At 35.8% G+C, this 26476-nt stretch overlaps 1 protein-coding gene across 1 annotated transcript in view; it reads left to right on the forward strand.

Moving 5' to 3' along the window:
* The window catches only part of LOC139146176 (glutamate receptor ionotropic, NMDA 1-like), a 56726-nt gene that overhangs the window by 22600 nt on the left and 7650 nt on the right, over positions 1-26476 (forward strand). The window contains exons 2-11 of the mRNA XM_070717589.1: positions 1558-2576; positions 5771-5953; positions 9766-9875; positions 10467-10588; positions 10867-11047; positions 17386-17620; positions 17983-18094; positions 18483-18601; positions 21952-22116; positions 23538-23561. Of these exons, the coding sequence (XP_070573690.1) occupies positions 2154-2576; positions 5771-5953; positions 9766-9875; positions 10467-10588; positions 10867-11047; positions 17386-17620; positions 17983-18094; positions 18483-18601; positions 21952-22116; positions 23538-23561 (1674 nt within the window). The 5' untranslated portion in view covers positions 1558-2153. The remainder of the gene's footprint in view (positions 1-1557; positions 2577-5770; positions 5954-9765; positions 9876-10466; positions 10589-10866; positions 11048-17385; positions 17621-17982; positions 18095-18482; positions 18602-21951; positions 22117-23537; positions 23562-26476) is intronic.

The following is a 26476-nucleotide window of genomic DNA, read 5'->3' on the forward strand; positions in this document are numbered from 1 at the left end:
ATCCTCTAATTAGTTATTCTACATTGGTAATGCAATTCACTTGACAATTCTAACTGAAGATAAGAACAATATAATGCCATAGAATGTAACTTGTGCACGAAATATTTACTTAGTAGAAATTATCAATAATTATAAAAATATCTAATTTTCATGTATGCCTTTAAAACAAACTGTCTGACTTCATGGCTTATCATAAAATTATTCAAGCCAAGGCTAAGAAATATCATTTTGAAAAAAAAATTAATGCTGAAAATGTTTGATGCTGTCATTCTTGTTTATTTATTATTCTTCTTGACAAGCCTAGAAAACTACTTATGGATAACTCATCAGGGAAATACTGGAAAACTAATTGGCATACTTCTGTGGAATGGAGAAAGATTGCAATATTCAGCTCTGTAATTTGCTGCTGATGTCAAAATGTGTAGAGAATACCAATGTGTTGTACACACACTGTAGCAATCATGGTTGATGTCTGGAATGAGAATATTTCCAGATACAGTACAGTACACAGCCTGGTGTTACTGTCTATTATCATATAGCTATGGTGAAGCCATACACTGCTGGATTTCCTATATCTTTCAAACTTTTTCTTTGTGTAGATCAAAATATCTTGATTAAATGGCTAGTAATGCTATCTTTTGATGACATTTTCACTATTTTTGGTTTTAATGTCAACCATAATTTCTTGTTCTCCCCAAAGCATGTTGCCACAGCATTCAGCAGTGTACATGTGTGAACTGCATTGCACGGACAAGTGAAGTCTGTTCCAGATTATGATTCAAATGTAAACAAAATTAATGTATTTTACAGAATGATAATTATAGATGCTATGGAGACAGTACCAGTAGAGTGGGTGTTTTAGGAGTAGATTAACTTTCAATCAACATACAAAACAAAATAATGAAAATAATCATCAAAGTTAACATGACTGGTACTATCTCATTGATTAGACTATATCCTGCACAATAGGAAGTGAAATTCAGCATTGCCCCAGAAATCTATTTCGTTTCCACGCATTTTCTTTGAAATATTTTTCCACTGTTTTTTGGTACTGTTTATTAATTGTGTAGCTTTTATTTAATTTTTTTTTGTTTACATTTTAAGTCATGGTAATTTGAAAAGTTTCATTTTTCTACCTCGTTTCCTTAGAATCTCTCCCTCCCCTCCCATATTCTAAATGTTCGTACAAGTACAGCGTGTAGAGTCTCTTGTTACATGCAGTCATTGGTTGATAGTGAGTGATTCACTGTACCAGTATGTTTTCAAAGTTGATTATATTTACATTGACCGAAAATCTCATAAAAGTGGGCAGATCTCACAATTTCCAAAGGTGTACATGGTATGTTTCAAATGAATGCTGTGTATAATTATGCAGCTAAAATATATCGTTGAGTACTGTGTTGTTTTCATTGTTTCATCAACGCCATCAAGTATTGAAGATGCACACCGTATGTTGTATTATTCTGGGGCACAAATACTTTTCGACATTGGCAACATGTTTGAAAATATTTTACACTTTCATAAATAATGTTTTCTTTCTGTCTTGTTTATCAACAGGATCAGTGGAAAGACAGGTCACACCCTGACTGTGAGTGCAAAACCTTGACAGAGGATTGGAACAATTTTTGCATAGTATAAATTTACATTTTCTGTTTCAACCCATACTGAAACCAAGGACATCAAGACAAACACCACATGTTGTACTCACTGCAAGCAATATGTCGTTGAAACCGATGTGGCAGTGAATTGTAGCTAGATCTGGACTGCTGTGGTTATTCCATATTTAATCAACCAATCCTCTCCTCTAATACATCACAGTTCACTCTGAATATCAAAACTACACAATTTCCCAAGAGCCATGCTACTTTATTAACGCAGAGTAACATCACATTCCGGCAGTCAATCTTCTTGCTCGGAATAGAGAACAGTCTTCTGGGAATACTTGGCAATCTACCTGTATGTCGTGTTTGAAATGAGACAGGGAGTTTAAAAGAGACTTTGAGCAATCAGTATTCAAGTCAAGCACATCGTGTTCGCTGTCGGCAGTTCAGGACAAGACATTTGATATGGTACTTTGAGGACAACACATTGGTGTTCAATATTGTGGTTTTAGGACAGGCTTTTCACTATGTGGCTTAAAATACTCATCTACAATGGCAGCTGCGGTGAAGATTGTACCACACAGGTTCCGACTGCTGATGTCGTTTTGGACTCTCCTAGCTGCATTTTTCCAGACATACGGCACGGCTCATGGAAGGGAAAAGGAAATCATTAATATTGGAGCAATGCTGAGCTCAGAGGATTTGGAAGGTGCTTTCTACGATGCCATTGAGGAACAAAACGAGGTTATGCCAAAAATGCGACAACTTAACGGAACATTTCTGGTCATGGATGCTAACCCAATACAATTAGCGTTATCCGTCTGTCAAAAATTAGTCTCTCAGCAAGTGTATGCTGTAATTGCAAGCCATCCACCCAGTTCAGATTTATCCCCAGTTTCCATATCCTACACATGTGGATTTTACAGAATTCCTGTCATCGGAATCAGTTGCAGGGAGTCAATATTCTCTGACAAGGTAATGTAGAGAGAGTCTTTCAAGTCTATTTCAAAGAGTAGATAGAGTCTTAATTAAATCTATTATCATAGAAGAAAGTCTTTCAATTCTATTTCAAAGAAGTATACAGTGTTTTGCTTTGAAAATTTGAACATGTACTGGTATAATACTCAAAAAAAATTCAGAACATTGTCGACCAAATTGAAACTCACAATGTATGGCACCCAGTCACCTAGCAATGATGTCACAGTCAAAACCGCTTGGCTAAATCAATCCCCACCCTCATAAAGAGTTCTGGTTCAATAACCAAACAAAGTGAACCCCCAAAAAAGGTATTATTTTCATAGCGTTAAATTCACGCCATCGCCAGTCTGTTCTGCATTAGTGTTATGATATGTCCAATGAACTACATTTTACACAGCTGACCACTGACAATATCAAATGTCTCAAATTACGTTTCAATATTAATGCATACTTTACATTTGAAGGTAGTGTGTTTAGTGATAACAGTGCATTGATACAGCTTACTTAGAGTCATTTAGAGTCCATCAGTCTTATTACATCATTGGAAATCTGGTAATATGAAATTTCACAGGTGATCTAGAAAAACGTAAAAATTTTTATCAGTAATTATCATGTGAACATGTAATTTTTTTATAACATGGCATTAAATGTTCAATTATGGTCTTGCCCAAATGGAAACTATTTATTCCTTAGATTTTCCTTCATTACATTATCCAATAATCATTAAATTGTGCTTTCATCATTGGGAGTCATTTTCTTATAAACATTGATTTCATCAAATATGTCAGTTATTACCATATGCAGTAATGTGATGACATAATTTGTCTTAATTATTTTGAAATTGAGCGCCTTTTGTAAGTACCGTATACCAGAGGCTGCACAGTGTGATACAGGCAGTTTTTTTAACCAGTTTTATAAGGAACAAATAAATGAACTGAACCTAACTGTCATAGGAGACAAGAGGATTAAAATTACACAAACAATTTGAATATGCTCCCTGCAGCAAGATCTGTGCCGTGAATTTTGGTGGACAAGACCATGACCTTTCTGCATTCACATTTTCATCGCTGCCTACCAGCAAGTGTGCCAATATTTGCAACAAGTGTGCCAATATTTGCCGTAAAGCTTAGAAAGAACAAATCTGTTTGATAGGGCTCTTCACTAGTGATAATGGTGGCTAATTGATTAGATTTGAATCAGTGACACTCCATGTATGTCCACACTCTAGATAATTCCTACAACAACATCATCAGTTATGAAAACAAACAGTGTAAACCAGAGTTTGTTCTGTTTCAGAGATTGCATAATATAGTCGGTAACAGATGGCACAGATTTGTCAGTGTCCGCCTGATTTGTGTAGCTTTGTGAACATATCACTCAGCTTGTTTTGTATGACAAATGTTGATTCTGTAAATGGAACAGACACAACTGTGTTCATGATAGTGTGAGTCATAAAAAATAAAGGGTGTCCGTAGTAATAATGCTAATGGTAGCAGGTATAGACACCACAGTCCCTGATTTGATATGCAGCTTCTGATTCTTTTGTCTGATGTGCCCTAAATGATGTGTGGATTAAAGCAAGCAATGTGTCCAGCTGTTATGAATTGTTAGCTCTCTGAGCTGAGTTACTCTAGGCTTTACCTTTAGCACTCATATAGTTGAGGCAAAAGGCCTTAGGGGCAAACCATTTGATTTCAGAGGGGGAGGTAATGGGTATGCCAGCAAATTTTTTTCCCACCACTGTGGCAGAAAATGTTTTTAGCTATTTTCTCTCATTACTGGACATAAAGACATTACTGGATCAGTTTTTTCTTTTCCTTCATCGCCTGCCTATAATTTTTTCCATAAATCCTCCAGCCCCTTCCCCAGAAGTCAAATGGTTCTCCCCATACTGTGAATAAGGCAGCCATGAGAGAGAGGATACAGCAGATAAAAAGTTTTAAGAATTGCTGACGGATTAGGCCAAGTATATCTCTCCCTATGGTTGTTACAAAAATTCCTAGGTCAAATCACACTGGTCAGCTAGATGAAATTTTTTGATCAATAATGTGAAATTGTGCAGGAAAAACAAATCAATAGACTTGAATTTTATTTTGAAATAGGAGAGATATGTTATAGAAATCACAAAAAATTCAAACTAGACGAGTGGCTAACTCACCTATTTTTCACACCTAGTGTACCCACCTCATATACTGCTACAACATACATCATCTGAAAGCTTATTATCTCTACTTCAAGAAAAATGACGATGTTGAGCTGCCAAGTAGGACCATAATCTCCTAATTTGCATAATTCACATGGGTACCCAATGTGTGTAAATCTGATACAGAAAATTTATTGTTAACTACTCTAACATCTTTAAACTATCAAGTGATGTTTCAAATGAATGGTAGCTGCATGTAAAACACAAATTGATATCAAAGAGATATTAAAAGCCATTTTACTGAAATATTTTTATATTTATATGGAAAAAAAATATTTTCCCCTTCCGAATAAAAGTGTTTTGAAAATTTGACGAAGAGATAATAAGCTTCCAAATGACGTATGATGTGGCTGTATATGGTGGGTACATTAAACTCCTAAAATAAGGCCTTTTTTTGTTGATTTGCAACTCACCTACTAGTTCTCAGAGATTTATCGTCAGGCAGCCTGATGTTTTCACATTCATGTATGGCAGATATCAGTTCTCCATATGGTGAACATCACATGATTTGGTGAGATGTATTTTGGAGAATGTCAAATCCTGTTTTTCAACGTAGTAGTTATTCCACTGTGAAAGAGATTTGGTGGATTTTTATGAATTTTATGTTAAATGATAGCTTAGTCTTAGCAGTGTAATTTTCATTTTTGCTAATTTTACAATTTTAATAGTGGTAAGTATGAAAGAAGACTGTATGTTATTGTAATTGAGTTAAAATAGAATTCTTTGATTGTTGATAATCTAAATCTAGCTAAGAGCTAATGGATCAAAAAAGGTGATTCCAAAGAAAACCCATCATTCCAAGGTCACATAAGGTTGCTATATATGATAATGGGATGTTTGGAACAAAAATACTTATAAAAAGCCATTTGTCCTTGTACATATTGTATTCATCCATCTAGCTCGTATTTTACTTTCCACATGGGAATATACAGCTGTCTCAAAACTCAATTCTCGCTTCAAAAATGTTCTTTTTATTTTTACATTCCAGAACATCCACATGTCTTTCCTTCGTACTGTGCCGCCATATTCTCACCAAGCTCACGTCTGGGCTGATATTTTAAGATTCTATGAATGGGAGAGAGTTGTGACAATAACAAGCAGTGATCAAGATGGCAGGGCGGTACTTAGTGCATTCAAACAACAAGAAGAGGACAGTGATGGTGAAATCAAGGTGAATACACAATTTATTGATGTATGGTTTGGAGAAAATGTTCATATGTGAAAGTTGACTGTACATATTAAGTTTCAGTTAAGGTAGTTTATACCTTAAAATTGAGTTTCCTCCAGAAAAATCTGGACCATATTCTCTTTTAGTATCAAGAATACTCAGGGGTTACCGTACAAATTATGGTACTAGGGATACAAAGTACCGTAAATTTACAGATATGTCAGGTATTTCAAGGTATCAAAAACAGAGGAGTGAGGGACAAAGTGCGGGGCACGCAAACTGTAATTTATGGCACTCTGAGGGACGTCCCGCACTGTGTAAAATATGGGACTCTGAGGGAACGTCCCGCAGAGAGTTAAAAACTGGACTCTGAGGGACGGGGCGCCCCCAACGATGTGCATTGGTATAGCACAAAATCACGATCAGGCCCATGGAGATAGGGCTTACTAAACATTGCGCTGCACGTCGCTGAAAGTGAAACTGCATGAAGTACGTGAAAATTTATCGAAAGGCGTGTAGGTGAAGAGAGTCGCGTGTTCCCCGTGTTGGGGCTGTATGCTATGGGCATGCAGTCTTGAATAATTGGAACGACGAGGATGAAATTTACGCGAGACATGACATGTTTGCCATGTTGAGACTACTTCAAAGCATGGACTGTGAAATTTTGTGAGGTCGACAAATTAGGTAACAAAAAATCCTTAAACGCACGTGGGTGTCACATCAAAAGTGGCCGCGATTACAGACGGAGCGATCTGTGACACTGCACCGGCCGCTCGACGGACGACGCGTAAGTTGACATCGCGTGCCAGCCCTTGAAACATATTGTAACTCCCTGACAGGCATATGTGATAGTCTAATGGCGTTTGATGCATTGAAAGTTTGTAAAAATAATAAAAAATGACATCACCGATCATAAGAAACGTGGTGTTGAAGAAAATAGTTTTTAAGAGAAGACTATGACGACCATATTTCTGTAAGTATTGTCTAACTTTGGAAACCAACATCTGAAGATTTACTTCTACCAACACTTTTGGATATGTCCTACTCTTATTATAAGATTTGTCGAATTTCTGGAAAGTAGGTGTACATTTTCGATGTCCGTGTATCGTCTATACCGAAGTCATATCCGAAAGAGTATAATCAGTTCGCGACAGCGTAAACCCCCCCCCCTCTCTCTCTCTCTCTCTCTCTCTCTCTCTCTCTCTCCTCTCTCTCTCTCTCTCTCTCTCTCTGGCATTTTTCAATGTTTTATATTTGTCCGAAGTCACTGCTCAATGCAAAAGTTGATGTCAATTTCCCGTATCGGGCATGGTCTCTGTCGTTACTCTTATCGTTAGTTTTTTCCTGTTATATTCGATATCAGACTCAAAACACAATGTGAACAACGCTGATAATATATTGCATCTTTCGTATCGAAAACCGGTAAAGTTCGTAACTGGTGACATGTCACGGCCTGGAGAGAGTTCATCACCATCGATCGAATGTCCGTGACGCTTTTGCTTCCAAATAGACATATTGAAATGCACAGGGAACTTCGCGGTATGGTAATTATATGAATTTTATCGTGAATTTTATTTATTTTTTTATTTATTTATTTAGCACAAATAACCAAATTAATAAGAAAAAAGTACAGAATGTAACAATTTACAACACCAAAGGAGACAACGGAGTTATTTGTGCATGGATAGCACAGAAAAGTCCGAAGACTTATTTCCACTGTGGTCCATGAAAAGAAGACTACACAATAAATATAAATATAAAGATGACAAAGAATTCAAAATTCAGTGAAAAGACAAAATGCGGAAAACAGTCGAATAAAAAGACAATCCTGCTGCCGGTTTAAGACACACAAACAACAACGACAAAAGATCGGTAATAACAAACATCCAATTGTAAACATACAAGGTAAAAATGGATATACAAAATCAATCTAAAGGTCAAGTACGCTATAAAAATTTCTCTTCAACAAGCGTTTAAAAACATTGTTTGATGAAGTCAGCCGTATATTACATGGTAATTGATTCCATAAATTCGAGGCAGAATAGTGAAAACCAGTTTGAGCGAATTTTCGCACCGAATGGAATATAAATAGAGAGGTCACCATGGCGAATGTTATAATTGTGAACGTTGCTTTTCATCACCACAATAGAATGAGAGATAAGTCCGACATTGACAAAATTGACATAAAATATGTCCGAAAAGTTATGTTTTATTAAACTGACTGATTCATCTGCTTTGATATCCCTAAGCTATATGTAAACAGTCCGGAAAGACTGACATCGATGTGTCCCGGGCCCCCATGCATACAGTATGGTCGTACGTGTTCAAATATTTCTTCACAGTTTTGCAAAATATCTCGTCAACCGGGCGCATGGGCAACGTCTTTGTACGTTGGTCAAAACTAATGACACTATAGGTCAGGATATAACATCGGTCAAAGTAAGATTGAAATATGGAAGACGAAAATGCTTTCATCGATTGACCAAAATGAGAAGGAACGAGTCAGTAAATATCAAACCATAAAGGGGAGATCTAGACTGCCCTCTCCCATGATTAATCAACTGGGAACAAAATATATATTTCGATCGACAGACTTACACAACCAGAAACAGCATTTTATTCAGATTTAAAATAAGTCACTGCCTTTCCTATAATAACACCCCGTTTGCGTTTCGATCTACTCTACTCTGTTCCCGGCGTTATACGGCCTACTACATGTGAGAGGCCGTATAACGCCGGGAACACACAGACCTGTACGCAAGGCTAGGACTGTGGTTGCTATGTCATAATCTGTTCACACGAGAAATTACGTCTCCATACAGATTTTACGTAAAAGCATTTCGATAAACTTCGAGGCACGATCTGCTTGTGATATTATACCATTTCTCGCCATGACAGTGGTGGCAATCCAAGCGCCACATCAGACAGGGCATAATGATGAATGGGCTACATAGAAAGTTATATTTTCTTCTAATGATTTTGCTAAAAACGAAATAAACGTTGGAAGCAATTTCCTGGCGTAGCTTCATCTTTCTTTTCACGTTCTGTTGGCGGGATTCAAATTTCGACGACGCTGTTGGCGATCCATTGCAAACGAGAAAGCAAACTGAAAAGTAACGCGTCAGCGCGTACCGGACCAATGCACATCGTTACGTGAGTGGGCGCCCCGTCCCTCAGAGTCCAGTTTTTAACTCTCTGCGGGACGTTCCCTCAGAGTCCCATATTTTACACAGTGCGGGACGTCCCTCAGAGTGCCATAAATTACAGTTTGCGTGTCCCGCACTTTGTCCTCACTCCTCTGTTTTTGATACCTCGAAATACCTCGATATGTGAAATGTAAAATGGCCGCCATCCCAGTATTTAACCTCAACAGGGAAAACTTGAATTTTCAACTTTCATTAAAGTTAGATGGTAAAAAGTGTATTTACCCCAAGACTTAAAAATGAGCCAACAGAAGCAGTTGGAAAGTATTATGAATGTTTTGGAGTGCATATATCTGTCCCCAAGGCACATTCTAGCTACATTAAAGCAATGGCCAGACTGAAGTATATCATGACTTTCCTATGTCAGTGGAATAATAATGTGGGTGAAAATGATGTTGCAAGAAAGTAATGTGAGTCTGCTGATAGTGTACTGGTATGTTCATATATTTTCAAGATTACCATCATTTAGTTTACTACATGTGTTCCATTTCTGTGCAATATTATTTCTCCTTGTACGGTTTTAATGTCAAGATACATTTATTTGTCATAAAAGTAAGTATAAATGTTCTTGATAATGATGGATTTCTTCTCCGTCGCTTATTCTGCCAACAGATTGAAGAATCTCTGGTCTATAAACCTGGCGGCGGTGATAAAAACAACATGACAGAACTCTTGCTGAAAACCAATGAAGTACATTCCAGAGTCTTTCTACTGTATGCAAAGTAAGTGTGAATAACTATGTTACCATGGTGACTGTCTGTGTGTCCATGAGCAAAGGCTAGTAATGATTGGTCTGTTTCTTAGTTTGCTGACAAATTCTTTTCGTTAAAATTGATGAAAATGTCTTAATAATATTATATGTGCCACGAAAGTGAAAGACTTAAATTGTTGCCCAAACTTTTCTCAATAACATTTCAACCTTTCTAATTCAAAATTAGGGTCACCATGCAAAATTGGGTACTAGAGAGACAAATTACCTAAAATTTAATGATATTTGAAATTCAAAATGGCCACCATCCGTGTGGTAACTCTACGAGGAAAATTAAATTAAAAATTTTGTTTCGAAAAACTAAGATGGTGAAAACTTTTTACATAGCAAGAGCTTAAAAATGAGCCCCCTCCCCCCCCCCCCCCACAAGTGGTAGATCAGAGTAGCATTGATAAAATTTGAGAGCCTGATAACCTGTCCCTGAGGCGCATTCTACCTTAAATTGCAATTATCATTGAAAAATACCTATTCCTTGATCGTACAGAAAGAGAAATACAAATATATGGTGATTGGAAAATGATTGTTTTCTCTAATTTCTGTACAGTGAGGAAGATGCAATAGAAGTTTACCGCGCAGCCAAGAAGCTAAACATGACGGACAGTGGTAATGTATGGTTAGTTACAGAACAGGCAATTACTGGAAGAGCTTTGCAAGAAGCACCAACAGGTTAGTGAAATGTGAAAATGGCATTAAATCCACTTCAGGAAAAATGTTCTGTAGGCTTCTATAGAATTGTATGGAATCTTGTTGTTCTAAAGAATAAAAAATGGTTCCAATGTCTACAGCCTCTACTGATTGGGATGATAAATCTGAATGGGGTTATTGGTAAATCTGTGGGAGGTAGGGGGGTATCTTAAGGAGGTTACTGTTGTAAAACTGTAAAGCTAACAAAGATAAACTTCAAACATTTGATGTGCAATGAGACTGTTGGTTTGTATTTGCAGGTATTGTTGGGTTACGTCTTGCTAATGGAACAAATGAACTGGCTCACATCCAGGATTCGATTCAGATCATCTCTAAAGCCCTGACTGAATTGTATGCCAGTACAAAACAAAACATCTCTAAACCACCAAGTAACTGCAGAGGAACTGAGAAGTTTTGGAAAAGTGGACCTCAATTTTATAAGTATGTAATATTTCATTGACACAGTAGACAAAATGTAGAACAGTATGGTTTAAATCAGTATGGTATACATGTATTTCGTAATTTAAACAACTTGATTTTGGAGTAAATTAGTTGATTAGTGTACTAACCCTGTGTAACATTGATCAAGTTGAACAAGACAGTCTTTATATACTTTATACATATAGAGGGCAGGGGACCTGGCTGAAATCACTGTACACCGACACCCATGTACTAATAGGAGTTGTTTGTCTCTAAGCAATGGCTTCATATGATCAGCTATTCTATGTGGATGAAGAGTTTTTATTGCTGGTTGCACTGATGTAAAATGGTGATAATATAAAAGAACATATTATCAAAGCATGGCTGAAGTAAATTCAACATGTCAAGTAATTTGAGCATTTGTACCGAAAGTCTAGTGAAATCCTAGGTTTAACTTAAATTTGTAACAGTAGTGGGCGATTTCTAGAACTTATGAAAACAAAAAATAATAAACAAAAAATAATAGTACATGAGTAACCTTCTATTGACATTGGTTTTGAACCCCCATGGCAGTTACTTTCCGCTAAGTTCATCAGTTTCACTCTGGGTGGCAAAATAAAAAAAAACAAAAAAAACAATGGCATACAATATGATGCTATTTGTAATGAAAAGTCACAATTAAGATTTTAGTCCTGTAAAATCTGCTCAGAGATGTTGACCTCCCATTTGCCATACATATATGGCAACTAGAAGGTTATTGCCTGAACCTTGAGTTGTCTGTCAGCGTAGCGGAAGATACAGGTTTAGAAACACTTTTTTATTTCTGGTGGTAAACTTTTACCACCAGAAATAAAATTACGCGGCAATTCTAAAACTGGTTAACATGCAAAGTGCAGTTCTCAAACGTGATGATTTGAAAATGGATATACTTACTGCAATTAGTGTGGACAATTTCCCTTTACCATGACTCGATAAAATGTAATTTAAAACTGACAGTCAAGCTTAATGCCATTTAAAATGGAAGGCACCAGATATTACCTGTTGCCATAAGGTTGTACCTATTGGACTACCCTAGGTGGGTTTTAGAACCATAATTGTGTACTAAAGGGGTCTTCATGCATTACATCACATGATGAGATGACCTAGATTTGACCTTTCAGAAAAGCTCAGTTTCTCTCCTTTTCCCTTGTATTATGACTGTGTGAAGGTCTCCTTTGAAATCACTGTCAAACTGGGTAGTTGCAGGCCAAAGTTTTATTCTAGTAAAGTAGGTAAAACTTTTGACAGACTCAAAGACGAACTGAACTCACAGAGGCAAAGCAAAGCATCAGTGTATTGTAGTAATAGAATAGCAACAGTGTTTGTTTTACATACCGGGGAATTCATAACTTTTAACTTTGTAGAAAGGAGAGTAAACTGTGTCAATACATTGCAACTTTTTAGGAAGAAGAGTAGACTGTTTCCAATCATACAACTTTTATTGTTAGTTTGCAATATATACTATCTAATGTGTGGTGGTTTGTTTTGAATTAATTTGTAGCAAAATATTACCACCAGCTTGTGTGTGTAGTGTGTGTGATAACACAGGGACGAACGCCTGTGACATATAGTGGTGCGGCATGGCAAACCCATTGTGCATTTTGTGATAAAAGCACCAAACTTGGCTCAGATGTGTCTTAATATGTGCTGAACAAATTCAGATACCGAGCCACTGAAAATCTACCAAAGCGTTGCCATGGCAACCATTTTTTCAAAATGGCTGCCAGACAGGTATTTTTCACATAGTAAATGTCAACTACATAAGTCGTTGGGTAACTTTAGGTTGAATAATTTCAATAAGAAACTGTGAAAAGAGTTATTTGAAAATTCTTTTAAATTTTCTTCACCACCTGACTTGTTGAAGGGTAAATACAGGCAAAAAACACAATTCTTATGCATAAAATGCACGGTATTTGATCCTATAAAAGGATGACGCTATGTAAGCAGTCAAGATATGTTAGGCCGTGGGCCAGAGGGGTCTACTTGCACCCCAAAGATAACAACCTATCTTTTTAGAAGCCTTGGGATCCCTAGAATACGAAATAGAATTTTGACAGAAAAAATATAGGGATGCAATAACTGTTATGGTCGACTTTTGAACGGTACCGCAAAATAACCATTTTGCTATCCATGTGCTTTTTTCTTGTAGCACTTGTAAGTCATCTGCTAAGTTTTTTTAACGTTATCTGACTTGTCGGATATCATTAGAATGTAAATTTATTCCTCTTTAAAATGGCATATGTAATATGCAATATCTTCGATAGGTTTTTTTATGAAATGGGACCAAAACTTACCCAATACCCCAAAAATCTGAAATTCTACCAATTTTTTACCTTGGCATAACACAAAAGGCAATGCTTTGTATGCCATCTGTTTATTTGCTTGAAGGACATGTCAAAATGTGAAATAAACTTTTGATAGGAAAAATATTGGGATGCTATAGGTCTACCGGTCATACTTTGAAGGGTACCGCAAAATTAGAGTATTGCCAACTCGCATGCCTTTCCGTTTAACCTGTCTCCTTGTATGTCGTCTGCTGAGCTTACTTTTTTACGTAACCTAGCTTGTGGGCTAACATTGGTAAGGGATTTTATTCTTCTTTTAGACGACATATTTTAATATGCAATATCTTCCATAGCTTTTATAAAATATGACCAAAACTTACCCTATACCCCAAACTTTATATTGCAAATTACTGTCAACAGTCACTGCTTATCTCAAATTCTACCAATTTTTACCTAAACATATTAAAAAGGGCAATTCTCTATATGCAATCTGTTTTTTTGCTTCGGAGACATATCAAAATATGAAAGAGACTTTTAACAGAAAAAGCATTGGAAAAGGGAACTGTAAAGTTAAAGTGTTGTGAATCGCATCTTTTTTGTTAAACGTCAAATTCTACCATTTTTAACCTAGACATATAATAAAGGGTAATGCCTTGTATGAAATCTGTTTTATTTGCTATAAGGACCTGTCACAAGTACGAAATAGACTTTTTGGCAATGCCTTGTGTGAAATCTGTTTTATTTGCTACAAGGCCATGTCACAAATATGAAATAGACTTTTAACAAAAATATTGGGACGCAATAACTGTCACAGTCATGTGTTGAAGGGTACCGCAGAATCACGATTTCGAGACCCACGAACATGTCTTTGTTGTAAGTCATATGCCGAGCTTAACTTATGCATAACCTGTTGTGGGGTATCATTAGTAAAGCGATTTAGTTTTCTTTAAGGTGACCTTTGTAATATACAAATATCCGTTACAGTTTTCATGAAATAGGACCAAGACTTACCTAATACCCCAACAGATTACATTTCAATTTACGGTTTATCTTACGTTCTACCATTTGTTTTTGCTCCACAATACAGAAGGCACTATAATGCTTGTATGAAATCCGTTTTGTTTGTATCAGATGTATTTCAAAATATGAAGCGAACTTAATATGATTTAGTCGCAAGTGGATCATATTTCTAGGGGCACACAGATACGGCAAATTTCCTGAAACATATAATTTTTATCAAACACGTCTTTATGACAGAAGTCAGCCAAAATCATAGTCACGGATGATCTCAAAATATTATCAGCATCGCATATTAATTTTTTGATTCAAGTTTGTTTTGTAAGATTTGGTCTGAAAAGTTCTTTTGTGGAACTCTAATTAAATATTTTTGACAGAACAATTTTTGAAAACTAATTATGGTATGCGTTCTACTCGCTGTAATGGAGATGAAAAAAGAAAGGCATTATACTGAATTATACAACCAACTGAATGACAAGCAAGGTGCAATCTCCAATATTGAATCGATCTAATTATCGTTTCTAATCTTTACGAATTAAATCAAAGGATGTTCTATTGTTTAAAAGCATGTATCTGATACTTGATCGCTACACTCAGTATACTTTATAAAGTAGTTCAGATTTAGCTGGGCTGACATGTTCAAAACGTTCAAAATTTGGTAATAGCTTTTCTGTAATTGTGTGTTACTGAATGTGCAAATGATTTATTGTGAATACTGAACTGCGTAAAATCTCTAAGGTTTATGTTTCAATCTTGACTGGAGTGTCACTGTTTGTATAGGAAGGTTCCCATTTGATCAGATAATTGGCCAGCCAACACTACCTTGCTTAGGTCTTGGGTGTATGTGTCAAGTGGATAAAAAGAAAATGATTGGCAAATATTTAGGATTGCCGTTTAAACTTGTTGTCTTAGCGTATGTAAACACCATGGAAAGGAATAAAATACTCGCCAGCTGACTGGCCATGTAAAAGCAAGCAGAGATCCGGGAGTGCCAAGCACGGACATGACGGACAAAAGTGCAGCATTGTGGTTTAGCTTTGCTTTCCCTACCTTTCATGTTTGTTAAAACAAAAGAAAGTGGAGTAATACAATTTAATTTATGGTGCCACGTTTTTGCATTTCAACAACAAATTATGTACGACCAAGAAATTAGTACCAAAATATAGACATGAATCCATATATATATATTTATGCAATATACCATTGACATTGAAATAACTCTAAAACCAATATCTAAATTATGAAATAGATATCAAATTACACAAGATTAGTTTCATGTGAAATGAATTATGAAAAGTAATGTTAAAATATAGTACATATAGCCGAAAAATAATATAAAAATATGATCGTGTTCTCAACGTTGTCAAAATTTACACGGCTACACTTATGTACTAATACATGATAAATCTCTAACATTGACAATTATCAGGATATATAAGAGATTTCCGCCCAAAATGTTTTTGTTTTTAAAGTTAAAACTAGAAGGTTTGTTATACAGTAAATATCATTGTGCTTTTTGGTATGTAGGCCTACGTGTGAATGTAAATGAACAAGAGTGAGAGATTGGGTTAAATTCCCCCACAATATTCCATGTCAGGCCTTGTGATTTAACACCCCTGCAGAACTTGTCAATGGCTAACTTATAAAAATTAGAAAAAATAATTTATCAATGTCAAATATGCAATATTTCTAATCAAGAACACTCCATCCATTGGAAGAACAAGGAACAGGCTGTTTTTACACTCGGACGCATCATACTCTCCCCACCACAGCCATGGGCCGATCTAGGCCTATTTGCAAAACCTGGTGAGTGTCGCACGTACCAGCTACAACTCTAAAAATGCTTAAAACTGGTGCATCAACGATTGCAAAAAAGAATAAATAAAAAAAACTCTGAATAGTACCTTCTGATAGTCTAACTACACAGAACAGCTGACAGCTGATCATCGTATAAAACATTCAATTTGACAATTTTGAATCTTCCACTTTTGCCTTGTTGCAAACATATTGTCGATAACTTTATTAAGAGAACCCGTTTTTCTGGTAGAATGAAATTATAAACCAATAAAAATGCAAATAGTCATCTTAATATGCATTTATGATGGTAATACATCCACTATTCACTGCAGAATCATCCGTAAGAGCAGCAACTACGGGATTTTACAGTAATTGATGGTCGTCATATTTAAAAATGGCCGCCACACCAGAACGAGGCTCTACCTGTGAGGGATCGGTATCAAAATTGATTTTAAAACAAAAAAATATGCAAATGGTAATCTTAAAGGCATTTATGATGGAAAAACGTCCTTTATTCGCAACAGAATCATCTGTAGAGCAGCAACTATGGGATTTTATAGTGACTGATGGTCGCCATATTTAAAAATGGCCGCCACACCAGAACGAGGCTCAACCGTGGTGGCTCGGTATCCAAATTGATTTATATCATGATAATCTACATTCGTACCAAATTTCATGCTTTTATCACAAAATGCACAATTGTTATGAAAATTTTGGTTATGCCGCACCACTAATATCACATCATAGATACTATAATCTCTGGAATGTGATTGTAAAAGTCTTAATATTGACTCAAGGATGTTTACTTGATGGAAGTGAGCAGATTTTTCGGCAATTGCAGCCATTGCCACCGATTATTTCAAACACTGAGATACCTGTGGATTGATCTTGCTTATTGCTTCATAAGCTTTATAACTGTATGTTTCTTTCCCAAGTGCACAAATTGGTGAAATGAAACAATATGTAGAACAATTAATTAACCAATCACAGCCAACCTTACAAGACTACTGCTTGCAAAACAGCCAATCACAGACAATCTTACAGGACTGCTGCAGGCAAGATACAGTAACCCCTAGAGCAGTGTAGACAGCTGATAAAACTTTCAACCAATCACAGACAAGCAACCAGCAAATCCTCTGTCAATGAAATTCATAGCTGTAGTGAGACAAGTAGACTAGGTGAGAAAACCTGTGATGATTTGATTCTGTTTATTGTTACCAGGTATCTTCTGAATGCATCACTTCAGAACGGAGCAACTGGAAGAGTAGAATTTGACCAGAATGGTGACAGGATATCCTCACAGTATGAAATAGTAAACATCATTGATAAAGAAGACATAGTGGTTGGTACTTGGCCGGGACCAAAGGACAGACCATTGAGGCTGGAACGTCCTATTGTATGGCCAGGGGGAGATGAGGCTATTCCAGAGGGGTATCAAATTGCTAAAAGACTTGAGGTTAGAAATTTCATTTTTGTTAACTTCTGTACTATTGGTGTTGATGGAAAGACGTTTCATGTGCACACAATTTTGGCGTAGCGATTGGTGTTCTTGTAAGTTCTAAAGAGATCTTTAAGTTACTGCAAAAAAGTTCAATCGCAAGAAACATATTGCGGAAAACAGAACAATTTTAAATTTTTTATCTGAAAGACATGGTTAATTTATGTGGTATATGATAAACAATATTTTTTATTAAAACAAATGCAATAAAAATGTAATTCAAGAAAAAAATGAAAATATAAAGATATTTACAACTTTGTTTGATATTGACTAAAAGTAATCTGTTATACATGTTTGTGTCATGTTTTTTTCTTATCCAGGTGGTCACCATTCGAAGTCATCCATTTGTATTTACTGATAAGGTTGATCCTGATGGCGAATGTCCAGAAGTTTTTCAGGTCAAATGTCAGGGGTCAAATAAAACTGATTCAGGTCAGTAATGGTCTTTTGTCATTCTAAGTTAGTTGAAGAAATTTTACTCATATTATTCAGGGTGTCTTTTTATATCTATTGTGCAGATGAGAGAGAGTGGTTGAAAGAAGAGCATGAATACGGCATAGTAGACATAAATTAGTGTGTCAGCAAGCACAATGGTAAACTGTGTAAGTGAATATATTAAAAAGAAAAAGGTTTATAAACAGAATGAACAGTCCTTGTCAAAGGTTACATTGGTTTAGTTATGTTAAGTCCTGTCAATAATTAGTGTGAGTTACTCTGTAGAACTACCGTCCATGCAAAACTTATTTTAGATCTTTTAATATTGTCTTCATCATACTGTTTGATATACTGATTGCCATCTCCTCTCCTAATTCCCTGACAGAACCGATGTATTGCTGTAGTGGATTTTGCATTGATTTGCTGAATAAATTAGCTGAAAAGTTGAATTTTACTTATCATGTTCATCTGGTTGCTGATGGACATTATGGAGCCCAGGATACTGTGAGTAAAACTTTGTCCTTTTTCAGTAAATAAAATTTTCTCACCGTCTTATTTTATGAAAACTTATTTTACTTTTCTTCATAGAGTTAAGACGCATGTGACTATTTTGTCCACCAAAGAACGTCCCCGGATCATATGTCCCGGGGACATTCACAAGATTTCGCGAGAACTGCATTCGGCGCATGCGGACATTTAGGACAACAAATGATCCAGGGACATTTGCCACTACAAATGATCCAGGGATATTTACCACTACAAATGATCCAGGGACATTTACCAATAAAAATGACCCAGGATCATTTAGAACATCAAATGATCCAGGGACATTTACCACTACAAATGATCTTGGGACATTTACCAATACAAATGATCCAGGGACATTTACCACTACAAATGATCCAGGGACATTTACCACTACAAATGATCCAGGGACATTTAGCACTACAAATGATCCAGGGACATTTAGCACTACAAATGATCAAGGGACATTTACCACTACAAATGATCCAGGGACATTTACCACTACAAATGATCCAGGGACATTTACCAATACAAATGATCCAGGGACATTTAGCACAACAAATGATCCAGGGACATTTACCAATACAAATGATCCAGGGACATTTAGCACAACAAATGATCCAGGGACATTTACCACTACAAATGATCTAGGGACATTTACCACTACAAATGATCCAGGGACATTTAGCACTACAAATGATCCAGGGACATTTACCACTACAAATGATCCAGGGACATTTACCACTACAAATGATCCAGGGACATTTAGCACTACAAATGATCCAGGGACATTTAGCACAACAAATGATCCAGGGACATTTACCAATACAAATGATCCAGAGACATTTAGCACAACAAATGATCCAGGGACATTTACCACTACCAATGATCCAGGGACATTTACCAATACAAATGATCCAGGGAATTTAGCACAACAAATGATCCAGGGATATTTACCACTACAAATGATCTTGGGACATTTACCACTACAAATGATCCAGGGACATTTAGGACAACAAATGATCAGGGACATTTAGCTCATTTACATGTACCAATACAAATGATCCTAGGACATTTACCACTTAAAATGATCCAGGGACATTCTTCTGTGAATGATCCAGGGACATTTACCAATACAAATGACCCAGGATCATTTAGAACATCAAATGATCCAGGGACATTTACCACTACAAATGATCCAGGGACATTTACCACTACCAATGATCCAGGGGACATTTACCAATACAAATGATCCAGGGAAATTTAGCACAACAAATGATCCAGGGACATTTACCAATACAAATGATCCAGAGACATTTAGCACAACAAATGATCCAGGGACATTTACCACTACAAATGATCAAGGGACATTACCACTACAAATGATCCAGGGACATTTAGCACTACAAATGATCCAGGGATATTTACCACTACAAATGATCCAGGGACATTTACCACTACCAATGATCCAGGGACATTTACCAATACAAATGATCCAGGGAAATTTAGCACAACAAATGATCCAGGGACATTTACCAATACAAATGATCCAGAGACATTTAGCACAACAAATGATCCAGGGACATTTACCACTACCAATGATCCAGGGACATTTACCAATACAAATGATCCAGGGAAATTTAGCACAACAAATGATCCAGGGATATTTACCACTACAAATGATCTTGGGACATTTACCACTACAAATGATCCAGGGACATTTAGGACAACAAATGATCCAGGGACATTTAGCTCATTTACATGTACCAATACAAATGATCCTAGGACATTTACCACTTAAAATGATCCAGGGACATTCTTCTGTGAATGATCCAGGGACATTTACCAATACAAATGACCCAGGATCATTTAGAACATCAAATGATCCAGGGACATTTACCACTACAAATGATCCAGGGACATTTACCACTACCAATGATCCAGGGACATTTACCAATACAAATGATCCAGGGAAATTTAGCACAACAAATGATCCAGGGACATTTACCACTACAAATGATCCAGGGACATTTAGGACAACAAATGATCCAGGGACATTTAGCTCATTTACATGTACCAATACAAATGATCCTAGGACATTTACCACTTAAAATGATCCAGGGACATTCTTCTGTGCAATGATCCAGGGACATTTACCAATACAAATGACCAGGACATTTAGAACACAAATGATCCAGGGACATTTACCACTACAAATGATCCAGGGACATTTAGCACTACAAATGATCCAGGGACATTTACCACTACAAATGATCCAGGGACATTTACCAATACAAATGATCCAGGGACATTTAGCACAACAAATGATCCAGGGACATTTACCAATACAAATGATCCAGGGACATTTAGCACAACAAATGATCCAGGGACATTTACCACTACAAATGATCAAGGGACATTTACCACTACAAATGATCCAGGGACATTTACCACTACAAATGATCCAGGGACATTTACCACCACAAATGATCCAGGGACATTTACCACTACCAATGATCCAGGGACATTTACCAATACAAATGATCCAGGGAAAATTTAGCACAACACAATGATCCAGGGACATTTACCAATACAAATGATCCAGAGACATTTAGCACAACAAATGATCCAGGGACATTTACCACTACCAATGATCCAGGGACATTTACCAATACAAATGATCCAGGGAAATTTAGCACAACAAATGATCCAGGGATATTTACCACTACAAATGATCTTGGGACATTTACCACTACAAATGATCCAGGGACATTTAGGACAACAAATGATCCAGGGACATTTAGCTCATTTACATGTACCAATACAAATGATCCTAGGACATTTACCACTTAAAATGATCCAGGGACATTCTTCTGTGAATGATCCAGGGACATTTACAATACAAATGATCCTAGGACATTTACCACTTAAAATGATCCAGGGACATTCTTCTTACAACTAGACTGCACAACTTCTTCGCACAGCACACCTACCGCATGCCGTAAATCAAACATGGCTGTACGCATGGGCCGAATACAGTTCTCGCGAAATCTCGTGAATACCCCGGGACATATGATCCGGGGACGTTCTTCGATGGACAAGATAGTTATATGCAACACCGGAATGGCAGCCATTTTGAATTTCCAGTATCAGCAAATGTTGGGTAATTTGTTTTCCAAACTTAGCACAGCAAATCCTGATATTTATTCTTAGTTTCTATAGAGGGATGGTTTAAAGTTACGCTACAGAAAGTTTGAGCCAAAGTTTAAGTCTTACAATTTCAAGACACATACTATCTCAAAGCATTAATCATTATCCATTTTTTCCAGGTAAATGGTACAAATGAAAAGAAATGGAATGGCATGGTGGGAGAATTGTTAGAAGGAAAAGCTGATCTCATTGTGGCGCCACTCACTATTAACAATGAGAGAGCTCAATATATAGACTTCTCCAAGCCTTTCAAATACCAAGGATTGACAATCCTAGTCAGAAAGGTAAGCATTCTCTCCTTGAATTGTGAATGTCAAGCTAAAGTCATTTGCATGACCTTTGACCCTGTAGTGTGTGACACTCAGAGACGATCCAACTCTTGTTAATGTCTAGTTCTGAATTTCTTTGCATCTCAGTAGAAACTACGAGATGTTTGTTAAGATTAACAATACAATATAAATTTAAGCTACCAGTACTTCTCAAAGCTTTACTGCTCAGCTATGTAATTTATAATGTGATGCGGCAACACGAAAATGAAAAAATCTTAGATCATGCAAATGCCTTTAACAATTAGATTATGTATTATATTATGCAAATTGAAACCCTTATGTATTGCATTGTAACACGTGATATCTTCAGACTAACAATCCAATTCAGATTACATTGTTTTTTGTCCTCAACCCTTTTTGAAGCATTTTAAAACTTCCCCTCGCTTCAAGTTATAAAAGTGCCTGTGAAACCAGCTGCTGTTATCCAGTCTAACAAGGACATGATAATTTGGATCATTTGCATATCAGTGAAATTTGTTTCGTTCGTAAAACAGTCAATCAATGGTGTTTATGTAATAAGTAACCAATCACAGACAAGCTCGAACATAGTGTTAAAACAAATACACAATGCTGTACAATGTGAACTCTAATACGTCTTCTGCATTTGCTGATAAATATGCAAATTATTGTTATTTTTAATGGACTTGTTAGGCCAGATCTTGATGTGAAAAAAGACATACGATTATTTGCTCTCTCTCCCATCGCAGTGCACCTTGTCAACCTGTAATTTAATACCTATGATATCCTGTCAAGTTGTTGTTTCAAGAGAGTAATTACTTGACTTATTGTCACCAAAATCCTTAGAACGTTATCAAATTTGGAAAATTAAATGTATTAGTTGCCCTAGAGTGATAAAGCTTGCTGGTATGGTAACTGGTAGATCAGATATTGAGAGAGACTACTGTCAAATACTGTCAATGTTGCGTGTTTCGATATCTTGTGTAGAGTGCAATGTTACTATTGTTCTGTGCAGTTCATTACAAAAGGATTTTTTGTGGATGATATTTCTACTAAGATTACACATACCATTAGGACAGAGTAAAGTAGAGGAATCAAAATTTAAACTTTTGAAGTTTCGAGATGAATTTTTTGCTGGATATTTTGTACCATTTAGGAAGACACCATGATGTGAATGTTACAAATTTCTTGCATGACTATTCTATTTTGTTCCGCCATTCATCCCAAATTATTATTTCGTTATCATCATCCTCATATACATATCATATCCTTCCCTTACTTTGCAAATTTTTTCATCTATTTATCTCTTGGCCTCGTTCATGTCTTCAAACATTGAAAGTCTTGCTGTATAAAAATGAATGAACAACCTTTTTTGGAGTTGCTATTGAACTGAAATATGATAACACTTTAAATTTCAGGGCTTAACTTTCCGTACTAAAGAGGTGAGTTCTGTCTAGATATGGCATGTCACAATACCTTGTCAATAATATTTTGTCAATATATATATCAATGTATCTTTTTTACATAAAGTTAGCACAGACGTCAACCTGGCTTTAACACGACTTTACTAAAGTTTACCAGAAGAACCCTTTTTTGGAACTTTTTTGAAATTTTTTTATTTTTAGCAGCAAGACAACTACTTTTCCCAGGCTAAGTGCATCCGGAATATGGAATTGTGATTTGGGTAGCTGAACCCAGTACGTAAAGGAAAATAAAACAATCAAATAAAGGTGATAGGAACTACAACAGCATACAATTATATCAGAGATGAATTTTTCAAGAAGATGTGGTGGAAATGCCTAAACTGCAAGCTAAGAATAGCTTGTTTTTAAGTGTCAGAATTATACCATTAATGTATAGAACTAACAAGTTGTGTGGATTTCTTTTCTAAACACATTCATAAAATGGGATCATAAGATTGACAAAGATTGCAGATTAGTTGTTTTCACCAATGTCAAGAAGAAAACTTAAAAAAAGTGAATCAAATATGTCATTGAATCCTTCTAAAGTGAAGCAGTTAATAAAGGCAAAGGAAAACAAATATTGCTTGAACTTCATCAAGTTGATTGTACATAGCAAATACCACAACTTGATAGGATATTTACCAACAAACCACAAACACAATAACACCATACAGATTTTGATCTGTAGGTTTAGAAACCTGTAGGTATGTGAGGTGTAACAACCCAGGTGTTCCTTTACTCTGTTTCCCTAATGTGGCTGTTGCATATACCGGTACATGCACCATGGAGACCCATTGGACATGAATATTGACATCGGTGCCACCATTTACAAAAACACTGCTAAAGACACGCCATACTGATATATATCACCAATATCATTATTGCTTCAAATCTAGCGTTGTTAATTTGATCTTGAAAAATATTGATCAGATGATTCCAAGCATATCACATGATTGTTAAAAATGTGTTTGCAGTTGTTACAAACTTGACAAAGAAGAAAAATATGAAAGTTTGTCACTGATAATGATATTATAATCAGTTTGTATGTCTATGAATAGTGTACACATAAGCTGTCTGAATTATGAAAAGAATGGGCCTCGAAAAGTGAAAGTCTTGAACTTTGGTCAATTCCTCAAGGAATCTTTCAAGTATCCTCTTTCAAAATCACCAATAAAAAATTGGTTACATTGTGCAGATTTTTATACTTACAGATATCTGAAATTCACAATGGTTGCCGTTAACTCTATCAAGACTAAAAGTTTTGATTGTCAAAAAACTAATAAGCTAAAGAGTTTTCTTACACCAAGAGCTTTAAAATGAACCCCCACAAGTGGTATGTCAGAAAAGAATTGTAAAAGTTTGAGAGTCCAAATGTCTGTCAGTGAGGCGCATATACTACCTTAAGTGTCACTTTATTTATGAAGTTAGTTTGCTTAGCATCCTGGATGAAAAAAATTATTTTAAGAAAAGTTGTTCAGATGATGTAGAAATGATAATGCTGTTAATCTTTTAGGTGTGGTACTACTCAAGCCAAATCACAATTCCATTTTCTTTCATTATTTTTTGCATTTTCCATTACCTCATCCATACCATCACCCTTCCTTTGCGGAATAAATTCCCATTTCCTTTCCTTCTGTTTTCTCTTATATCTTTGTCAATTTTATGTTTAACTTGTAACCATGGTATCTCTTCTCTCTCATGTTGTTGTTGACTTGGCAACGGTAGCATAGGAATTTCCCATAATGCATTGTCTTTGTGGTGTTTTCCTTTTAGTTCACAATGGATGTGAATTATGCATCCAGTCGATGAATTTTCAAAATTATGTCACATATTTATGAGTGATTTCCTTAGCATTACAACTTTTGGTACATTTTTTACAGAATTCATCATAATTACCACATTTTGATAGCCTGCAATTGCATATTGCGTGCATTTCTTGTTACAGAAAAATGCTTTTCACAATGTTGAGATTATGTTATATTTGAATGGATAGTCTTCAAGTCAAAAGAATTGATGTCAAATCAGAGTCCATTCACTCTTTTCATCTTTTTTGAATTTCTGACTGATAAGGGTGTGAACGAGCGACTTAGCGGCAGATACAGCTCTGCTGTGTTATGTACAGAATAACTATTTGTGACACATGTGTTGATGAAGAAGGTGGAAATCTTTGATAGCTCATTTCAGTGGTCTGACAAAAAATGGCAAAAGTACACAATTGAAGATTTCATCATAATTTGAACATATCACATGAAGATCATCCTCAAGAATATGTCCACCAAAGCTATCAGATGGTAGTATTTTGAGAAAAAAAATTTGACCAAAAATGGCAAAAACTGTCAAAATATTCAAAATTGCAGATTTCATCATAATTTCAATATATCATATTATATAAATAACCCCTTGAAATCTGTATACCAAATATCAAAGCTATCAGATGAGCAGCCTTTGAGAAACACATTTTTTGACCAAAAATGGCAAAAATTACCAAAAATACATAATTGTAGATATCATCATTATTTCAATAATCATAAATAAGATAACCCCTAGGAACCTGTATACCAAATATCAAGCTATCAGACAAACATTTTTGAGAAACAAATTTTTTGACCAAAAATGGCAAAAAATTGCCCTAAAATGAAATATAGATTTCATCATTATTTCAAAAAATTTAATTCATCTGTAGGAACCAATATAACTAACTATCAATGCTATCAGATGAGTAATTTTAAGAAACAAACCTTTTGACCAAAAATTGCAAAAATTGCCAAAAAAATACAAAAATATAGATTTCATCATAATTTGAATATATAACATTTTGATCATCCCTATGAACCTATTTACCAAATATCAAAGCTGTCAGATGAATGGTTATGGTGAAATAAATTTTTGACAAA

Source organism: Ptychodera flava, chromosome 1 (genome assembly GCF_041260155.1).
Source record: "Ptychodera flava strain L36383 chromosome 1, AS_Pfla_20210202, whole genome shotgun sequence".
Lineage (NCBI taxonomy): Eukaryota > Metazoa > Hemichordata > Enteropneusta > Ptychoderidae > Ptychodera > Ptychodera flava.